The sequence below is a fragment of the Phaenicophaeus curvirostris genome, chromosome 6 (genome assembly GCF_032191515.1).
Source record: "Phaenicophaeus curvirostris isolate KB17595 chromosome 6, BPBGC_Pcur_1.0, whole genome shotgun sequence".
Taxonomy (NCBI): domain Eukaryota; kingdom Metazoa; phylum Chordata; class Aves; order Cuculiformes; family Cuculidae; genus Phaenicophaeus; species Phaenicophaeus curvirostris.
The window spans coordinates 48605290-48624658 of record NC_091397.1 but is presented as its reverse complement, the minus strand read 5'-3'; the positions used below and the strand labels follow the sequence as shown (position 1 = coordinate 48624658).

The 19369-nt window shown below is 41.7% G+C and overlaps 1 protein-coding gene across 1 annotated transcript; it reads left to right on the top strand.

Annotated features, from left to right (window-relative positions):
* Positions 1–848: 848 nt before the first annotated feature.
* EAF1 (ELL associated factor 1) lies at positions 849–18816 on the top strand. The gene is made up of 6 exons (XM_069860097.1): positions 849–1038; positions 5367–5461; positions 8611–8747; positions 11274–11440; positions 14897–15127; positions 17175–18816. The coding sequence occupies exons 1-6, from the start codon at positions 936–938 to the stop codon at positions 17219–17221; spliced, it is 780 nt and encodes a 259-aa protein (XP_069716198.1). The 5' UTR covers positions 849–935; the 3' UTR covers positions 17222–18816.
* Positions 18817–19369: the final 553 nt, after the last annotated feature.

Sequence of the window (19369 nt, the reverse complement as noted above, 5' to 3'; positions counted from 1 at the left end):
CAAGCCCCCTCGCTCGGAAACAGGCTCCCGCCCCCAGGGGCTCCCTCGGAGCCGCTGAGAGCCGCTCCCTCCCTTTTCCCGGTAGGGAAAAGCCCCTCCCTAGGGCGGGGAATGCGGGCACCGCCTCTCCTCCGAGGGACACCCCGCGGGGACCTGCGTCCCTGCTCAGCCCAGCGCTCCCAACACCTTCTCCCTCGCCAGGGACCCCAACCCAGCGCTCGCAACCCCTTACCCCCTCACCAGGGACCTCAGAACAGCACTCCCAACCCCTTTCATAGAATCACAGAATCCCCAGGTTGGATCCCTACTGGATCATCGAGTCCAACTATTCCTATCAGTCACTAAACCATGCCCCTCAGCACCTCATCCACCTGTCCTTTTCTTTTTTTTTTTTCTTTTTCCCGTCCTTTAAACACCTCCAGGGAAGGTGACTCAACCACCTCCCTGGGCAGCCTGTGCCAGTGCCCAATGACCCTTTCCGTGAAAAAATCTTTCCTGATGTCCAGCCTGAACCTCCCCTGGCGGAGCTTGAGGCCATTCCCTCTCGTCCTGTGTCCCCTGAGAGAAGAGGCCAGCACTCTCCTCTCCACAACCTCCTTTCAGGTAGTTGTAGAGAGCAACGAGGTCTCTCCTCAGCCTCCTCTTCTCCAGGCTAAACACCCCCAGCTCTCTCAGCCGTTCCTCATAAGGCCTGTTCTCCAGCCCCCTCACCAGCTTCATTGCTCTTCTCTGCACTCACTCCAGAGCCTCAACGTCCTTCTTGTGGTGAGGGGCCCAGGGACCCATTCCCCTCCCCGCCAGGGACCCCCGCCCGGCGCCCCCGCCCCGCTCACCCCCCGGCGCGGGCCCGGAGCGCTTTCCCGGCTGCACGCGGCCCCCGGAAGGGCGCGCGGCGGAGAGGAAGGGGCCGGGAGGGGAGGGGCAGGAGCGGGGCCATGAACGGCTCGGCGAACTCGTTGCTGGACAAGGAGGAGCACCCGCTGCAGCTGGGCGAGAGCTTCGAGCGGCGGCCCAAGGCCTCCTTCCACACCATCCGCTGTGAGCTCCCTTCCTCCCCTCGTCCCTCCCCGTCCCCTCCTCACCTGCCCTTCTCCGGCTCCTTCCCGCCGGGCGCCTCCCGAGCGGCGGCCCCGCAGCATCCAGGCTCCGTGTCGGAAAGCGGCGGCAGCCGGGGCTGAAGGCGCGGGGCCGCGCTGCGGGGGTGCGGGCTCGCGGGGCGAGGCGGTGCAGTTTGCCTTGTGAAAAAAGGAAGCTCCCATAAGGGTTTTCCTGGTCACTGGCTGTTCCGGTCGCTATGAAACATCTGTGTTCTGCAGTGTTTGGGGTTTTTTCCTGGGTTTTAGCTTTGAAGATGTCAATCTTCAGCTCCTGTGAACGAGGCTTTTTTTTCTTTCCTTCGCGAGGGTGGTGAGACACCGGCACAGGTTGCCCAGGGAAGCTGTGGCTGCCCCATCCCTGAGGTGTTCAAGGCCAGGCTGGATGGGACTGTGAGCAGCCTGGTCTGATGGGAGGTGTCCCAGCCCGTGGCAGGGGGGTTGGAGCTATATGATCTTTAAGGTCCCTTCCGACTCAAACCATTCTGTGTTTCTAAGCTGCAGCTCCAGTGAAGGTGCCTGAATCTGTGACATGTGAGGGACAGAGGCAGCCAAGGGCAGGAGTCCCACCATCCTCACCGAGGTGCCCTCTGGGGTCCGCTTGCTCCTTCAGGTCCATCCCTCCCTGTTGGCTGTGGGGGTCCCAGCCCACACTACACACCCTCCCTCTTGCCTTGGCTGCTGCTGCTCCAGGGCTTTGTCCCTTTCACCAGCCTGTCTTCACCGCTTTCCCTCCCGCTCCCTCAGCATCTGTCTCCCCACTTTCCCGATCCCTCTGCACCCATCTCCCCACTTTCCCTCCCATTCTAGTGTTCATCTCCCAGCTTTCTTTCCCACTTTCCTTCAGTGCCTATGTCCCCACTTCTTGCCTGTCTCCATGCTTTCCTCCTTGCTTCCCTTCAGCACTCATCTCCCTGCTCTCTTTCCCACTCCCTCAGCGCCCATCTCCCCTCTTTTCCTTCCACTATCCTCCTACACCCATCTCCTTGCTTTTCCTCCTACTCCTTCAGCGCCTGTCTCCCCTATTTGCCTCTCACTCCTCTCAGCTCCTGTGTCCCCACTTTCCCTCAGCTCCCGTGTCCCCTCTTTCCTTCACACTTCCTCGGCACGCATCTCCCTGCTTTCCTGCTCCACTCAGCACCCATCTCCCTGCTTTCCATCCCACTCCCACATTCCCTGCTCCCTCAGCACCTGTATTCCCTCCCCCCCACTCCATGAGTGTTTTCCCCACAGAGGTGTCCCACCGAAGTGGGCAACCCAAAGGGAGAAGGGGAGGATGGATGTTGGCTGAGAGCACTGGCAGGGAGAAAGGTTTGAGTGAGGCAAACTGCTTTATGAAGTTTTTCACAAAACATGCTTGAATCGCTTAGGAGCATAAAGTGAGTCCCTCCGTGGCTCCCTATTTTTATGTTATTTTATGGCAGCTGCAGGACAGGTCCCTGCTGGCCTTAGCTTGGTGGAGTGCCTGGAGAAGAGGGCAGCTGGTTGGCAGCCAGAGCACCCGCAGTTTGATTTTTAACTGGATTTTTTTGTGATGAGGCCATATATAACCCAGCAGCCCTGTCCCTGGCTGTCCTGAGTCCAGCCAGCTGCAGTCAGTCACTTCCCAGGAGAGCCAGCAGAAATTACTCGCACACATAAAGTACTGCCTAATAAGTAAGATAAATCCTGAGGAAGGGTTTCGAGCAGGGCTGATGTTTAGGAATAGCTGGAAGAACACTTGTTTTTTTAAAGGTGCCAGATATTATTTCAACTGCTCTGTTTAGCATTGGGTACATTTAATTTCATTTTAGAAAACTGTTTTTGAAGAGGGGCTCACGGTATATCCGTACTTGAATTCTGTGGGCAAGAAATTGCTTTTTCTGCCCCTGAATGAGTCCAGGATTTAGAATGAGTAGTTAATCACCAACAGTAAATGAGAGTAAAACTAAACTTGTATTTCAGTAGCTTTGTGGGAAATTATACAGTTAACTGTAGGTGGGGGATTGTTTTATGATGCGTAATCCTAGGCCCAGTCTCATGGCCTATATTCATACCCTACAAGTAAGTAAGTTCAGTGATATTAATCACCAAATATGACTTGAACGAACAGCTTCCTAGATCGAACTCTTGCTCAAGCGGATGGTCAGTGGTTGACGCAAAGCTATTTTGCTCAATTGTAAACTGTCTAGTGGATTAAGACTTCAGTTTTGTGCATTTTACCTCTCTGGTTACACGTTATTCTGCCACGTTAAAAAATATGATACCGTGTTTGGTATATTTAACTGTTCATATGTAATACTGAACAATTTTATCCAACTCTAAGATACTAGCAAGTCTCCATTTGTAAATCAAAATTTTAAAATAGCCCAACTATCAAATGAATGGGGTTGTTATCTGACAGTGTAGGAATTAAACCCAAGGCACACTCAGAAATACACCGGATTTCTGGAATTGCTTCAATAATCCATTTCCTAAGGAACTGCAAAGCCAAAGCTCTTCAGACTACAACTGGAAGAATGCAGTTTTATTTCAAAAGAGCTTTCTGTGTGCTATATTTTCCATCTGTGACTTTCAAGTGAGATCTTTTCATTTCCTGGTTATATGTTTGGTTTTTTTTCTAACTGTTGATCTCAAATGATGTATCTGGGATCTGAGCATTATATTGTTCCCGTAATCCTTTTCACACAAACTACAATAAGAGGATTTGATAGGCTAAATTTGTTTCAGCCTTCTTAAAATACTTCATTCATTTCCGTAACATTTATGAAATACTGTGCTGAAAAACAGGATTATCCCTAGAAAGCGCGTCTAAAAAAAATTTGACTTTTGGGAAAAGGACCATGGGTGCATTTGGAGTGGCATAAGTGCACTCGATCTATGGCAAGATTAGCCAAGCACGTACACCTAGTAAGCTAACCAAATGCAAACATGTTGTTAGGTGTTTGTTTATAGCAACTATGTTTTGCTGATACCTAAGAAGTATGTGTGACAGTGATATCCCTTTTAATTTAATGACTGCACTGTTGAAACTCTTGATCCCTTTTTGGCAAAGACACTTGCTCTTGTACTGCTGATTTGTTTTATTTAGCAAGCTTGCACATAAAGTAGGTAAGAAACAATAGCTAGAAATAGATTGCTCAGATGAAAATGAAGCGTATGAGTGGTCTGGCAGTTCAGGCATGAGGATTAAGTCAAGTGATTCTGCTTGTTGTGCTGTCAAAGTAAAACTCAGTTAAACATTAACATCCTCTTAATGAGAATTTATTATAGCTAGGGTTTGGCTTTTTTTTCTGCAAATGTGCTTTTCATAATGGAATTATATTTGAAATTTATTCTGAGATATTAATTTCTTAACTAATGCAGTAATGGAAAGCCTTGATCATGCATATGATTTCACCTCTTTCGTCTCCAATGGTACTTGAGTTGAATGGAGGCTTATTTTAAAAAACGAAGCAAAACAAGACAACTGATGATCTCTCTGTTCTTATTTTGCTTTGTCAAAATGCTCTGTCAAAATATTACAGGTTCTGGTAGCTTTTTTCTGTTTTTTATGGCTCATCAGTATGACAGAATAATGAGGGAAAAATACTTTTGAGTTAAAATGTTCTTAGTTCAAATAAATGCACTAAACAGACTTGTTTGGGGGACAAAGCACTCCATACAGTGCAGCAAAAATACTTAAAACTAGAGTTATTTTAAAGCTATTAGTGTCTTATCTTAGTTGTGCTTTCCATCCACAGTGGTGTTGGACTAGCATGAAGCCTACTGAACTGAGCTCAGTGCCTCTTTTTTCCTTATAGATGAGATCTGAGGCCTCTACCCTTGAGGAGGTATTGTGGAGGCAAGATGACAGTTAAATAGCCAGAAATATCAGTAAGGCTATATGAGTTGGTGTCACTGAATTAGTCTTTATCACAGAGTCCTCGGGTTTGGAATTGGGGGGAGCCATGCAGAGCTCTGGATCTTGAAGTTGATGCTCTTTAGAGATGCATAGTACAGGTTTATACTTGTTTCCAAATTTGATGGAGAATTCTGCTTTTGGTCTCCAAACACAAGGTCTAGAATCTTATTTCTGTTTTGAAAAGGAAACTTAAAATCTTGTGCCATCATATGACTCAGGCACTAAGCACAGACACATTGTACTGGTGTGTTATTCCACCCTTGATGTAAACCCCAATGTGTATTTTAGCATTTCCTGGAATCACAGTAAATGTTCAGTGACTCTTTGCAGGGCCAGATGGCACTTATGAAGACTCTAAGAAATGTGATTGCAATTGTTTTCCTCGTTAGATGATTTCAAGCCAGCATCAATTGATACGTCTTGTGAGGGGGAGCTCCAAGTCGGTAAAGGAGAAGACGTAACAATCACTTTGCCACATATTCCAGTAAGTTTGATATGTGTCCTTTTTTACTCTCGAACAAATTTGCAATGTGGTTACTGTCTAATGTAAATGTTATTTTCACTTTCATTTTTGTTAATACAAATGGGTTCAATATTTGAGCAGCCAGACTTGTAGAGTGTCCCTAAAGGGTTGCATTTGCAAGGTTCCAGTCTGTTCTTTATTTGTGCATCCTTCCTTCCTACTCTTCCTTAGCTAACAAGGCTTTTAGCTGGTTTTCATCCATTTATAGTGCTGTGGCTTAATGAAGAAAGGCAGAGTAATTTGGACTTTAGTCAAGATTTGATGTTTAGAAGCTGCAGGTAGGCCTGTAAGCATATTCTTCCCCTTACTAAACATGTACAGATAGCACAGAGGATTCACTGCCTTCAGCTGAAGCTGTGAAAGCAGGGGGGTGATTCTTGTGAGTGGCAATTAAGTTGTTTCCCATCCACTTCCTCCTCAAATTATGCCATAAAGATCTACTGTGTGAGGATGATGGGCAAACAGCAGTGAAACAAGAGATCAAACTGTTTATTGGTGCAGCTGTTTTGTAGTTGAAAGTTCAGTGTTTTCCTTACCAAAACAAAGTGCTTGCACGCTGGAACTGGGTGTGTTTATTAGCTGAAGCTAATGCAGTGTGTTGAGCCAATAAACCAGAACTCACAGACATCAATGAGTTTGGTTGTTGCAGGCAGGCATCAGTCAGTTTAGAAGCTGTGTCAGATCCTTTTGGTGTTGTTTGCCTTACCATGTTCATGGTTTTGATTGGTAGGTGGTGATACTATGGTAATTCTCACTGAATGAGGCTTTAGCCTGCTTCCCTCAGTCCTGTTTTTCTATGGCTTTGGTCACCTTTAGTGATGCGTGAGGTCACACAATGGTTTTTGTTTATAAAAATGATGAACATGGTAGTGCTATTTGAGAGTGGGTAACAATATGATTAAAAGCATTCAGTGACATTCATCTTGGATTGACTGGGCTCTTGGTTCATATTCTGTGATGAACAACATCACTTGTCCCATTCCAAATCTCTGCACTGATGAGTTTAATTTTTATCATCCTCCCATGACAATGAGCAGCTTTAAGCTTATGGTGCACTTCGGAGGCTTAGGCTGCACTAACTGCAGCCACCACGTGTATTTTGTATCAAGGCGGTGCTGCCTGTGTTCTGGACAGAGAGCTGGAGAACACTGAGCATACTGGAAAAGAATGAGAAGTCTTGAGATCATTTCATCCTGACGAGATTTACTGAATTTCTTGGATCCTGCTGTGGTTCTCAGTTGCCCAACAATGGGATAGGATACAGGTTCCAAGTTGGTTTTTTGAAGTTGCCTGGTCCATGAGGGTATCTCTGGTAATTTGTTCAGTGAAGGTATTTTGGTGTCCCTTGCTGCTTGGATAAATTGAAGTAATATTTCTATGTGTGGATTTAGTGGCCTTAATACTTGATAAACAGGCTTGTTTGGGGAATTGGCCAATTTGTTACAAAACCCTCATGCATGAAAAGAAATGGATTAAATGTTGCCCATTTCATCTTTTACTACTTCTTCTATGCTATAATCAGCAGAATCTGTTGGCAAGTGTTATTTAGACACTGACATCAAACCTAAACATTTCATTTTAAGTACAAGGGTAGAACTGTTAATTTGTTTAAGCTGGGTTACATGCCTGCTTATTTTTTTTTATTTTTTTTTTTAGCCAAAAATCAGTCTTTCAGTTTGGAGGCTTGTGGTAACAGGATGATAGCCAACAAACTTTGATCAATTTTCATTAAATTTGTGCTTTACACATTTCCTGGCTTAGCTGTCAGCTGCGAGCAGGATTTGACTTTCAGTTTGCTTTTTATTGTCTTAAATATTGCTTGCCTCTCCTGAATGCAGGAATGATAAAAATATGACAAGCCTTTGAAGATTAGACTTTCTTGTGTCATCTTTTCTGAATCCTATCCATATTTCTTAATGTATCTTTGTTGAGAATTCCAATTTTTCACCCTTATTGTCCCAAAGCTCTTTTAAATTCAAACATATCCTATTTATTAGCAGTATGGAGAATAGGAATGGCATTTGGAGTGGTTAAAATATGATTGTTCATTTTTGCTACTCATAATAAAATGTATAAGAGTGTGTTTTTCTCCTTTTCTCCCTGACTGTGATTGCTTTCCTACAGCATGTACAAAGGTGTGCATGAATAAGCTTTTTTTCTTTTGTGCAGTAGCAATGCATTACAGAGAAGTCTGAGAAGGTTTCATAGCTGAGAATGTGATTCTGCATATCCCCCTTGAGTAACTTGTCCTTTTTTGACACGGGCAGGTGTGTTTCCATGCTGCTATGGGCAGATAAACCATAGATTCTGCTTCCAGTTACCCTAAACCCAGGTGTACAAGACAGCCTGCTCATGGATGCGATAGCGCTGAACATAATCTCAGCAGTATCAGCTAGCCAGATGCACCACCACATGAGTTTGTCTTTATTGCCTCTCAGTCTCAGCCATTAGACTTTTATGGCTCTGTGCAGCATTGTGTGGGTTTGGGGACTTTGTGGAAGGTGTCAAACTACCCCATTTGCTTTTGAGAAGACGTTTGGGTATAATTGCATGGCATCTGTATGCTAATCTGACTTTGAAGAACGCAGCTATTGTTACATTGTTTATGACAGTGGCTTGTAATCCACTGTGAAAATACAACCTTTTTTAGATACAAAACAGTTTAAATTATTTTTCAGTTGATCACGTATTTCTTTAGGCAATAGTTCTGCTGCACGAATAATTAGAACTTTATTTCTTATCCAAACCCAAGATTTCAAGTGCAGAAATGTCAAGATGATTTCTGACACTTGTCAGAACCTACTATGCAAATCCAGTTATGTTACCATTTTGGGAATGAGAATTGTAAATAATTGCAACCATGGAGAAGATGTCTTGTCACTGCAGAGACGCTTAAAATGATGAAAGGTGTAATATAGCTATGAGTAAGCATCTGATCTACTGCACATAACTGTATTTTTCCCATATCATGAATGAACATTTTCTGTAGAAACTAAACATTAACTGCTTAGCCTTTTGGTCAGACCAATACACCTATTTATTTCTCTTAGTGTTTGTATTTTTTTTTAGGGGAATATAACAAAAAGAATGTGCTCTCTCTTTGATACCAGGGTTCAACTCCACCAATGACTGTGTTTAAAGGAAATAAAAGGCCGTATCAGAAGGACTGTGTGCTTATTATCAATCATGACACTGGGGAATACATGCTGGAAAAACTTAGCAGCAGCATTCAAGTTAAGAAGACAAGGTAAAGCTGGGAATGGGGCTGTTGTTGGAATTAATTATTGCTGAATTTTCTTCTTTAGGCTGTCTTTTGAACCAGAACTCAGTTTTCTTTCATTTGTAGTGATGTTTGATTACTGAGCCTTATGAGCTTTACATGACCGATTTTCTTGCCTAAAAATGCAAATAGGAGCGTGAATCCAAAAATTAAGAACTTGTAAATTCTTCACTGCTGAAAGGGCATAATTATGGTTCATTACCTCTTATGCTTTGAAGCTTTGGAAGCTGCCTGAAAGATCAGATGTGTTTCAGGAATTTCTGCTTAGCTGAAAAGACCCCATAAATATTAGGCTGTCAAAAGGATTGTTGGACTTTCTAGGTTTGTTGCGCTTGTGGGAGTCATGATACTTTAATAATATACTCTTAAGGTACAAGAAGCACTCCTCCCTGTATATTGGGTCAGTGGTAGATAAAGTGGAACACAAGCCCAAAGCCTGCAGCTCAGGCAGCAGGAAAAGAAAACTAGAAATAATGGTTGTGAAGCTTTGCCTAAAAGAATTGCAGAAGACAGAAATTCTCTCTGCTTCAGTATGCTTGTTTCACTGCACAAAAGCTACCAAGTGTGCAGCTGGAACATTTTCAGTAGTCTCGCTGCTGTGCAAGTACCTGAAGTCAAGTGGAACATGTTCTTTCAGCGTCACTGAACCACTGGTTATGGAGATCTGAAGAGAAAGCAGTTATTTAAGTGTCTCATGAAGAAGAAACTCTGAAGTGATTTTACAAGTTTTACATTTTAAAAAATAAGAGATAAACATTGCAGTGTAAAACTTTTAACTTGTGAAACTACTAGAAATGTGGGTTGCATCTCATCAGCAGTTGGCTGGAAGTTTGCAAGATAAATGGACTGTAAACTCCTCTGAATCAGTGATGTGAAAACTCATCCATGTGGCATTCATCCCGTCCAGTCGATCTGAGTGTGTCATAGATGAGATTTGAATTCCCTATTCTGCTGGACTTTGTCCAGGTGAAGCTTACATCAGAAAGGAGCAAAGAAAGTTCAGTGAGGTATTTGAAATCACTGAATTTTAGTTCTGGTGAGGTGAAAGATATTTCAGCTTTTCTCAAGCAGAGTCCAGGTAGATAAAAATTGGGGGTGTCTGTTTTGGGGAATAGTGCTCTGCAAACTCATTCTGTTTTCTGGATCAGAATTCTTTTGTTTTCCCCATGGCTACCTTGATCTCTAATGAGCTGTTGACATTTTGTGGGCACAGAGGTTTTAGTGTTATCACCTTGACGACATTCACAGGAGAGTAATTGCACTTATTCTGCATAAAACTTACTGTAGTTCCAAGAGAATAATTAGCACTAGGAACAATCTTTTGCTTTTACCTTTCATGTGATAAAGTGAGTGTATTCCCAAATCCCCACTTCTGTTGTACCTGACTCTAAGCTCTATTAACGTGGTGTCCAATAGCTGTATTTCAATGATGAATGAAGAGGTGGTTCTGTGCTTAATTTTAGAGGTTGCATCTACAGTTCAGTGGGGCACAGAGAAACCTGAGTTACAGGTTAGTCTGCTAGCTCAGATGTCAGAAGCAGTTTAGGTGAAGCCCCAGGAAGTTCCAGGTGGGCTTGTTTGACTTGTTTCTCACTGGGATTAGCTCACAGGCCTAAAGTGTCACGCTGCTGAGCTGGGACCCTCTTAGAACTGAAACTGAGCTCTAATAGCAGCGTAGGCTGCTTCTTTGCTATGCTATGTGAAGCCATACCCCAAAAGCTTTGGTTATGTGATGAATATGCCACACATTTTAATCTCGTTTATGGTCTACCATAGAGGGACGTGAAAAGGATTTTATTTTGGGATTCTCTTCTGCCAATTATGTTGACTGTACAATCTGAATTGCATCATTGATTCAGTAAAAAGAAGAAATACCTGCTTTGAATTGAACAGCCAGGTACAGCATTATTGTGGAGACTTTCCCACTAAGGAAACAGCTCGAACTGTTTTTAAGGGATTATAGGAAATGAACGAAAATCAGGAATGAAGTGCTTGCGTGCTGTATTTAGCAGTAAGAATGATTGCTCTAGTCAGGTTGACCTCTTAAGAGAGTTCAGTTTGACATGATTTAATTACAAGTGAGAAAGTTGTTTCTTTTGCTGTGATTGTTTTAAACAGGATTTTATTTTGAGTGGATCTGTTTTATCATATAGTTTCTTCAAAATATTATAATTGCTTATTCTTTCTTTAAAAACACAAATACTAATTGCTAATTAAAGCCTTCTTTGTTCTTTAAGTACAGAATTTGGCACCACTGAACCACACCTGGATTTGAAACTACATTTTGTAAGGGTGTTGCAGTGTAGTTGTGTATACACGTTTGCTCTTGAAGGCAAGTGTTGCCTACAGAAAGCTGTAATTCACTGTTTATCTTTACAAAAAAAGTAGAGATCTGTACAGAAGGAAGTCACAGATGATGTATTGGTATGAGGATATTGAAAAAGTGGAAGACAGTTGCACAGTACTGCTGAATATCTCTGGTTGTTTTTTCAGAGCAGAGGGCAGCAGTAAGATCCAAGCCCGCATAGAACAACAGTCTGCCCGAGCATCTCAGCCTCCTTCACAGTTCAGAGCCCCAACGAAGCCAGCAGTTGGACCTAAAACTTCTCCTTTGAAAGATAATCCTTCCCCTGAGCCTCAGCTGGATGACATTAAGAGAGGTAAAGAAGGATTTGTTGTTTCCTGCATTTTTATTGGTTTTGTCTTTCTTCTTTATAATAAAAACTGCAATTTATAGAAACATGTTAGAATGTTCAGGGATTAAAAAATGGTACTTGACAGCTGGTTTGTCATCTTTATATCTCATTTTAAGGCATCTTAGTGAATTATTTATTCTCTTCTGCCAGCATTGCTATTTCTTTGGCATGAGAGAACTTCCTCTTTGTGGATAATTTTCTCTTTTCCAAACTATTTCTCTGTTCTGAAAAGAAGACAAAATAAGCATGAATCCAGAAACCTGCAGCTGAGTGCTAGACGATTTGAATAGGTAAGGAGAAAGATAACAGGTCATATTTTAATTTAAAAATTTAAGCAGTTGTGAATTTTAAATGTCTTTTCTTGTGGTGCGTAATACGTTACTTAACCATTGGGGTACTCTTACATATGTACAACAGTTACATAGTTAGATTTGTCCAATATGACATCTATTTTACAAAGATTGTGTTTTACTCACATTGTTTACAACTGTCTTAGTAGTTGTTTTTTAATGGGAAGTACCTTAAAATACATAACCTCTAGAGTTTTGTTTCCAAAATCAAGCTAAAGAACACAGGACGGATGCTAAAAGCAGGACTTCAAGTTGGTAGAGAATCATACAAGGCCCAAAAAGAGAGCGCAGATACCTGGGGAGGGTGGTTTTTTTGCTTATAGTATATACTCTTTATAACTTTTTTCCAGTATTGATAATCTACAATGTAAGCATTCATAAAGCATTTATATCATAAGAACCTGCTTGGGAAAGGTAGAACTAAAATGATACCATCATACAATGAAAATAATGAATAAGACTTATCCGTTAAAGCTGAGAGAGACTCTATAGTCCTGTTATCTTCCGTTAATGTGTCTTTTTATGAACAAAGACTTGTAGGTGCTGAAGAGACTATGTTCCTTCTATTCAAGCAATAGCTTTGCTTTTGAGTGGCATACCTACTTCGTACAAAAGAAAGATAAATGTAAAGCTGAAATTCTGTGTTTTTTCTTTAACGGACACAGAATAGAATTTAAGAGTTCCCAGAGGAGATGGTTGAAAGTTTCTCTGGCACTGTAACGCTCTCTTGCTCACAGTACGCCCCACTTAAGGGCATGGTAAGAGAGACAGCCCTCGTGATGTTTGACAGTAGTTCTAAGGTAACCTCAGTACAGGTTTCTGCTTTCCCTTGGTACCCTGAGCTGTGCATTCCCATCACCTCCCTTACAGATGAGCTGGGAAATGAACTTTGAGGTAGGTCAGTTTTCTGCCCCATTACACAGCTGCCCAAACAACAGTGCATGAGGGGAGAGTCAGGGAATGTGGGAGTTGAACCAGTCTTTTCCTTCATGCAGTGATGCCTTTTGGAGGCTTTGTCTAGGGTTTCTGCACCAGAGGAATCTTTTCCCCTTCAAGTTTTATGTTGTTACCCTGCCTGAAGGGAGCAAAAGAGACAGTAAGAGCTTGTTCTTTTGAATATTTGGCTATATCTGATAATATTTCATTAAGTGGAACATTTGCACGCATATACCACAAAACAGCCATTAATGTGCATGAAATAATTGGCATTTATCAGCCATGTTTGGCCACAACAGAAATGTTTTTAATAATATTGACATAACTACAGCATGCCGTACTTGTAAAAAACCGCAGAAGCATATTTCTGGTTTAGAGACTGTAAATTCAGCGCTTAAAAATCTGAGCAGATCTTGTTTATCTAAAATGCAGCTGTAGTTTGTAAAGGTTATACCATAGAACTGTTGGTCTCTCAGGAGTATCTCAATCAAATTTTTCACACTTCAGTGTAAAACACTGCCTTGTTAGCTGCAATCTCTGCATGCTCAAAGTGCCAGTATCAAGTTGTTTCCTCTCCACATTACATACCATTATTAACAGCGAGCATTCTGCTATTGGCTTACAACCTAAAGCTGAAATACTTTGTTTTCAAAAGTCCGTGGTATTCTTGCAGCCCAAGGTTAAGGCTTTAGTTAAAATTTCTGCATCGCCTATTGGAATTGAGAGAATAAGTAAGAACTCTTAGATATGATTATGGAAAGAAATTAGGGCAATTTGATGTTGAACATATACAGGAGACAGCCCTATTAAGAAAGGCTGTTCTGTTTGTATAATGATTTCTGACCTTGAATTTGGTTTTTTTTCACTCTAAAAACTGCATTGAGTGCCAGTATAAAACAGTAAACCGGTTTGTTTTCTTGAAAGAAAGCCTGCAATTGTAACATGAAATTTGCAAAATATAAAGTTCACCTAGCACCATCAGCCTTTTCAGATTATCCAGGCTCAATTAAGGCAAGTGTTCAAAATGATAATGCCTCCTCTCTCCCTTCTTGTCCCTTTGGCCTGTGATTTCTCCAGGGCAAGCACTGAGTCCTTACCCTGTGGGTACAGAACTGCTAGCATAACAAAAGCCTAAGTTTTGAGAGCTTAACATGCTATGCTTAACATATATGTGAATATTGTTATCTCATGGAAACCTGCCTGGGTGAACTGAGTCATTAGACGCTCAGCTTTGTGGGTGGATGGAAAAGAGTTGTCCTCTATAAGTGTTTAGGCCACTTACGGTTTTGGCAAATTTAACAATACAATATGATTTGGGGTGATTTACCTTAATAGCTGTTTAGTAACCAATCATTCAGCCAACAATAGCTGTTATGCATGCTGCTGTTGTGGTACTGTCATAGCATTCCAGTATTTCTTTACACTGGAAACCCTGAAGTGGGATGTGTTTGACTTGAATAACTTCCTGGTTTCAGAGTAGGCTCTGTATTTTCTGCTTACTTGTAAGCTCTATAGCAAGTTAAGGTATTATTACTGCTACCCAATGTGCATATTTTCATCTGCCCAACTGCAAAATTATCTGATGTCATCCATCTGCTTCTGAAGTTTGTTTACAGTGAGTTTTGTGACTTCACTCTGGAGCAGGTTCATACATGATCTGAAGTCAAAGCAGTTTCTGTTGTGACCATGTGCCCGTGTCCCTCTGTTTTGTGTTTTCCAAAAGCCTACGTGTCACTGACATCAAACAGTTTAGATTCCTCCACATTAAGATGCTTTCAAAAAATGGGCTGGCTGTTGGCCTGTAAAACTCAATCAGGAAATGTACTTCCTTTGTGTGAAGAGCATATAACCTGTCGGAAATAATGAAGCAGGAAATGCTTTCAGGGGTGTAAGGTATATAAATAATAATAGTTGAAGGGAGGGTTTTATGATATTAATCTATACTGCTGCTTCTTTAAACTTAGCAACAACAACTACGTGAAATCTTTCAGAATTTTTTGGTTTTCCTTCCTGTCTCTGGTTTATGTGAGATATTTTGATGGGATTAATTATACTTGACATTTTCACATTCTTTCCCTAAATTCCATGGGGCCCTGTTTATGGTTTCAACCAGTTGAATGTCCTTTTATTTCAGAGCTGAGAGCAGAGGTTGAAATTATTGAGCAGATGAGCAGCAGCAGTGGAAGCAGCTCATCGGATTCAGAAAGCTCATCTGGGAGTGAAGATGAAAGCTCCAGCAGTGAGGGGGAAGAGCCAGCACATGTTTCCCCTTCCCAGCCACCACACCAGCAGTATAACAACAGGAATGCTGTTGCTAACGGCACCAGCAGGCCGCAAGGAAGCAATCATCTCATGAACACACTCCGTGAGTAAAAGCTCATGTCTTACCGCTGTGGGAAGCTGCTCGAGACAACGCATTTTCTTAGCAGGTTAGGCTAACTCCATCAAGTGCAGTTGGCCAAATAGTAATCCTAGGGAATTGCACTGGCTGAAATTTGTGGGCAGGGTTTTTGAACAGAAGGCTGAGATCTGTTTGAAGATGCAGAGATTGCTTTAGTTTGGTTTAGAGCCTGTGGCCATCAGTGTAGTGGCCTCCATTGACCACGCTGAGCCTTGACTCAGGCCTCCAGGTGGAATGAGTGGGTAGCAAAGCATCAGTGCCAGACAATCTGGTGCATGGGAGGATGGGAATTATTTTAATGTGAAAACACAGATTAGACATAAATAGTGGGGTTCTTCTCTGTATCAATTAAAGGCCTGTAAAGAATTGTGAATTACACAGGGCTCTCCTGTGGTCATAAATGCACAGTCTCTGTGGTATTTATTATTAGCTGTATTGCTTTGTCAGAGTATTTATTCTAGACTGTGTTGGTCTCAGCTGCATTTTCACAAATACTACATTTTGAAGAGAAATTTGAAGTGCCATGTATTTGGTTAAAATTTTACTGCTATGGTGTTTGCAAGTGTGGAATCAGTACAAATTCACTCCACTCTTTTAAAACTCAAAAATGATTTTAAATCAAAATCTTGCCTTATGAGATTCAGAGAAGATGGTGCACAGCTGTGTTGCTCTTTCCTTATCTTAAGTCAGGTGTATTCTAACTCAGTGGAGTCAAAATATTGCATTTACAAGAGACTAGAATTTAGTTACCATATATTGTTCTTAATTCCTCCTGAGGTACATTTGCGTGCATCTCTTGGCACCCACACATAGGGAACTCGTGGGGTTTAAATACAGATAAATGTAGTGTTTCCAGCTTGAAGGAGACAAAGCGTATTATACAGACAATACTGAAAAGACCAGCTGGAAAACTGGAGGGGCCCGTAAGTCTTCCTGTCAGTAATGAATGCCTGAGCGAAATTCAAAGTTCAGCGCAGTCAGTAGGACTCTTTCCATTTCCCTGTTTCTGATTGTGAGCTGCCTCTTTCCTGTTTCTCCTGGGCAGTGACAACAATACTGCATGGGACATTTAATGTCAAGAAGTTTCTTGACTCTAGGAGAATCTGGGAACTGGTAGGGTAGCTCCTTCTTTTGGGCAGTGATTTTTGCCTTTGTATTTAAAATTCTTTTGTCAAAGATTTAATATGTCCTTGAGCATTCAAGTCACTAGTGACCATCGACACAGGAAGAATCACCCCTGACCCAAGTTCTTGTTTCGTAGAAGAGGAGATGAAGAAATCCAGGGCATAGCCATTGCATAGCTGCTCTGCAGGGGACTGGTGTTCAGGGCAGGGCCGCAGAAGAATTCTGGAAGGGCTAGGTTCAGTTGCCAGTACTTAAGCATGATTTCCGCCCCCTCCACATGACCAAATCAGAAGTGCTCTGCAAAACAGGGTCTGAGACTATAGGTCTGATCCATGTCCTGTCTGCCTTCTTTCTAATTTCACTTTGAAGGGAGACCTTCACTGTCACAGCATATATTGGGCTAGTTCAGCCAAGAGCCCTGAGTTGCAGATGGCTTTAACATCCCTTTTGGTTTGTTGACATGTAGAGTCCTTGCTTTGTCTACCCAAATGGCCTTAAAACAAAAAAGTCTATTTTAAAAGGGAAATCCAGGGAATTCCCCAGTGTCTTGTCCCAGTGCCATGTGCGGGAGCTGGGCTGGGTGGAGGCTGTGGGATGCCTTCCAGTAGCTGCTGTCATGGGGAGTTCTATCCTCCCACTAGGGAGCAGCTTTGATGGCTGTGGAGCCGAGGATGTTCGGTGTGTCTGATATTAACCGAATGCAGCTCTTAATGTTCTTGGAGAGCAGTTCCATTGAACGACAGATGATGTTTGCATTCATTTTTTGTGTTGTTATTATTATTTAAATCTTCCCGTGTAAATGTGACTGTTCTTTGGTTTGATTGCCATGAAATGTGGATTAATGCCTATGCACTTGTTGTGTTTTCTTGTTTTTTGTTTTCTATAGGAAATGACTTGCAGTTGAGTGAGTCTGGGAGTGACAGCGATGACTAGAGGCTGAGGTTCTGCTGGTTTTGTTACATATACAGAGAGAACTAATTTACCTTGAAGTGATCCTATTGCTTACAAAGTGGTGCTGGCACAGAGCTAGTTCCATGTGTGGAATTTTAATAGGAGAAATGCATAGCCCTACAAAATAGCAGATGTTGAGGGCTGTTTTACTTTGTGAATTAAGTGTATATTTTGTGTATATTCATATTCTTTTAAACCTTTAAACAGATCTGTACAGTGGGTAAGCCAATATATGTTCCTATGTTCTTGTCCATCATCCGTAAGTTTAATGTGTAACTTTATAACGTCATCTAAAAATTTCGTGTTTGTAGAAGACATAACTTTGGGGGGGACTTTGTATATAGGTTGAGCATGAGCCAACAACGAGTTTAAGAAAAACATGCAGGAGCTAGTGTGTGCACTGAAGTTGGACTGTCATAAATTAAGTTTCAATGCCAACTTGTTTTTTTTGGTTTGGAACTTCTCTAATGTCTTTTTATTGCTATTTATAGTTGACTTAATGGACTTATTTTAAACAGCTGGAAAAGAGAAATCATAAAACCATGTTTATCACAAACCATGCTGCACCAGTGCCTTATAAGCAGGTTTTTTAAACAGCTTTGATTCCTGCCACCTTTCCTATAGGAAGCAATACTGAAACCTCTTCAGATTGCTTTTGCGAACAAGAGCTGTATTTCACATACAGCCATCTGCACTCTGAGGGTAGTTACTCAAGCCAGACAAAGGATGTACATCAGTCACCAGAACACATCCAAATAACCAGATGAGGATTTTCTTGAGCAATTAAGTGTCTCATTTAATCAGACATTCAAACCTAGTCTTCAAAAGTATTTGAGAGCCCAATTTCCAGTGAAATTGCAGTGTCACAAATACAAGATATTGCACTTACTGAAATTGTAAGACTACGGCCCTGTTTGCAGTTTCCTAGAGAATGCAGAAAGAAGAGGTTACTGAACAATTAACTGTGGAACAGCAGAAGTGTCTGTCCCACCACAACTGTCCAGGTAGACTTTAGTTTATGTTGGGTTTTGGGTAGGATCTGTGCTTGACAGGAGTGCACAGAACATGAAATATTTGCCAGAGTGAAATTCACCCCTATTTAAGGGGGTTTAAAGGGTGCTTGTTTGGATTATGATTAACTTCTTTGGCTCACATGGAAAATGAGTGTCGGGCAGCCTCTTGCAGCTTAAACATTAGGCTGTTTTTAAAATCAAACTTCAGCAGGCATAGGACAAGTGGGACTGTAATTGTCGTGTAATCCAGGAGAATGGGAAGCTGAATTGGATGGCTCGCCATTCTTAAATGTTTGCTTTGCACTGCTTTTGTCTGTCAGTTTGTGTTTTAACTCCTGTTTGTTTACTGAGTTCTTTCATTTTTTTTAAGGTGTTGAAGAGCAAGGGGACATTTGAAGGGAGATTTTATTAAATGGTTTATTTTTTTGCATTAGATACATATTTAGGCGTATTTTTGCATTATTGTACATACATTTAAAAATACTTTGTTTTTTATAAGTGTTTTATGATGTGGGTGCATATTTTAACAGACAGTTATGAAATATACTTGATGTAAAGCCACAATTGCTCTCTCCTTTTTTTTTTTTCCCCACTTCTTCATGCCCCCGCCTTCTTCCTCCTCCTTCAGTAAAAGTGCACTGTTCTTACAGGCTTGTACTAGTTTGGGATTTTACACTTTGGTGCAGGAGATCTGCATAGCGGTTAGCAGTCTATTTAATGCTAGTATTCCTCTTGACTTTTCCCCAGCTTAAGATTTGAATAAGCAGGGAGACATTTCTCTGATGCCGTTTCCCCATTACAGGGTCTTATTCCTGAGTTCTGTTGACATCATTTGCACTTAAATGGAAAATCAGCAGTGCAGCATTTTCATTGCTTATCATTCACTGACTGCTCATGCATTCTAAAATCAAGGACACTGCATAGGAAGCTTAGTAATTATGTGTAAATAAAATATGTTAAACTTAAGAGAATAAGACAACCCCTAACTATGTTGATTTGAATTGCCAATTTAATTATTTAGATCAGCAAGTGGGAACGTTTCATTCAGATAATCAATTTCTTTCCTGTTTTGTGTTTGTACTCTAGGTCACATTTCCCTGCTATCCTTCCCTTCCCC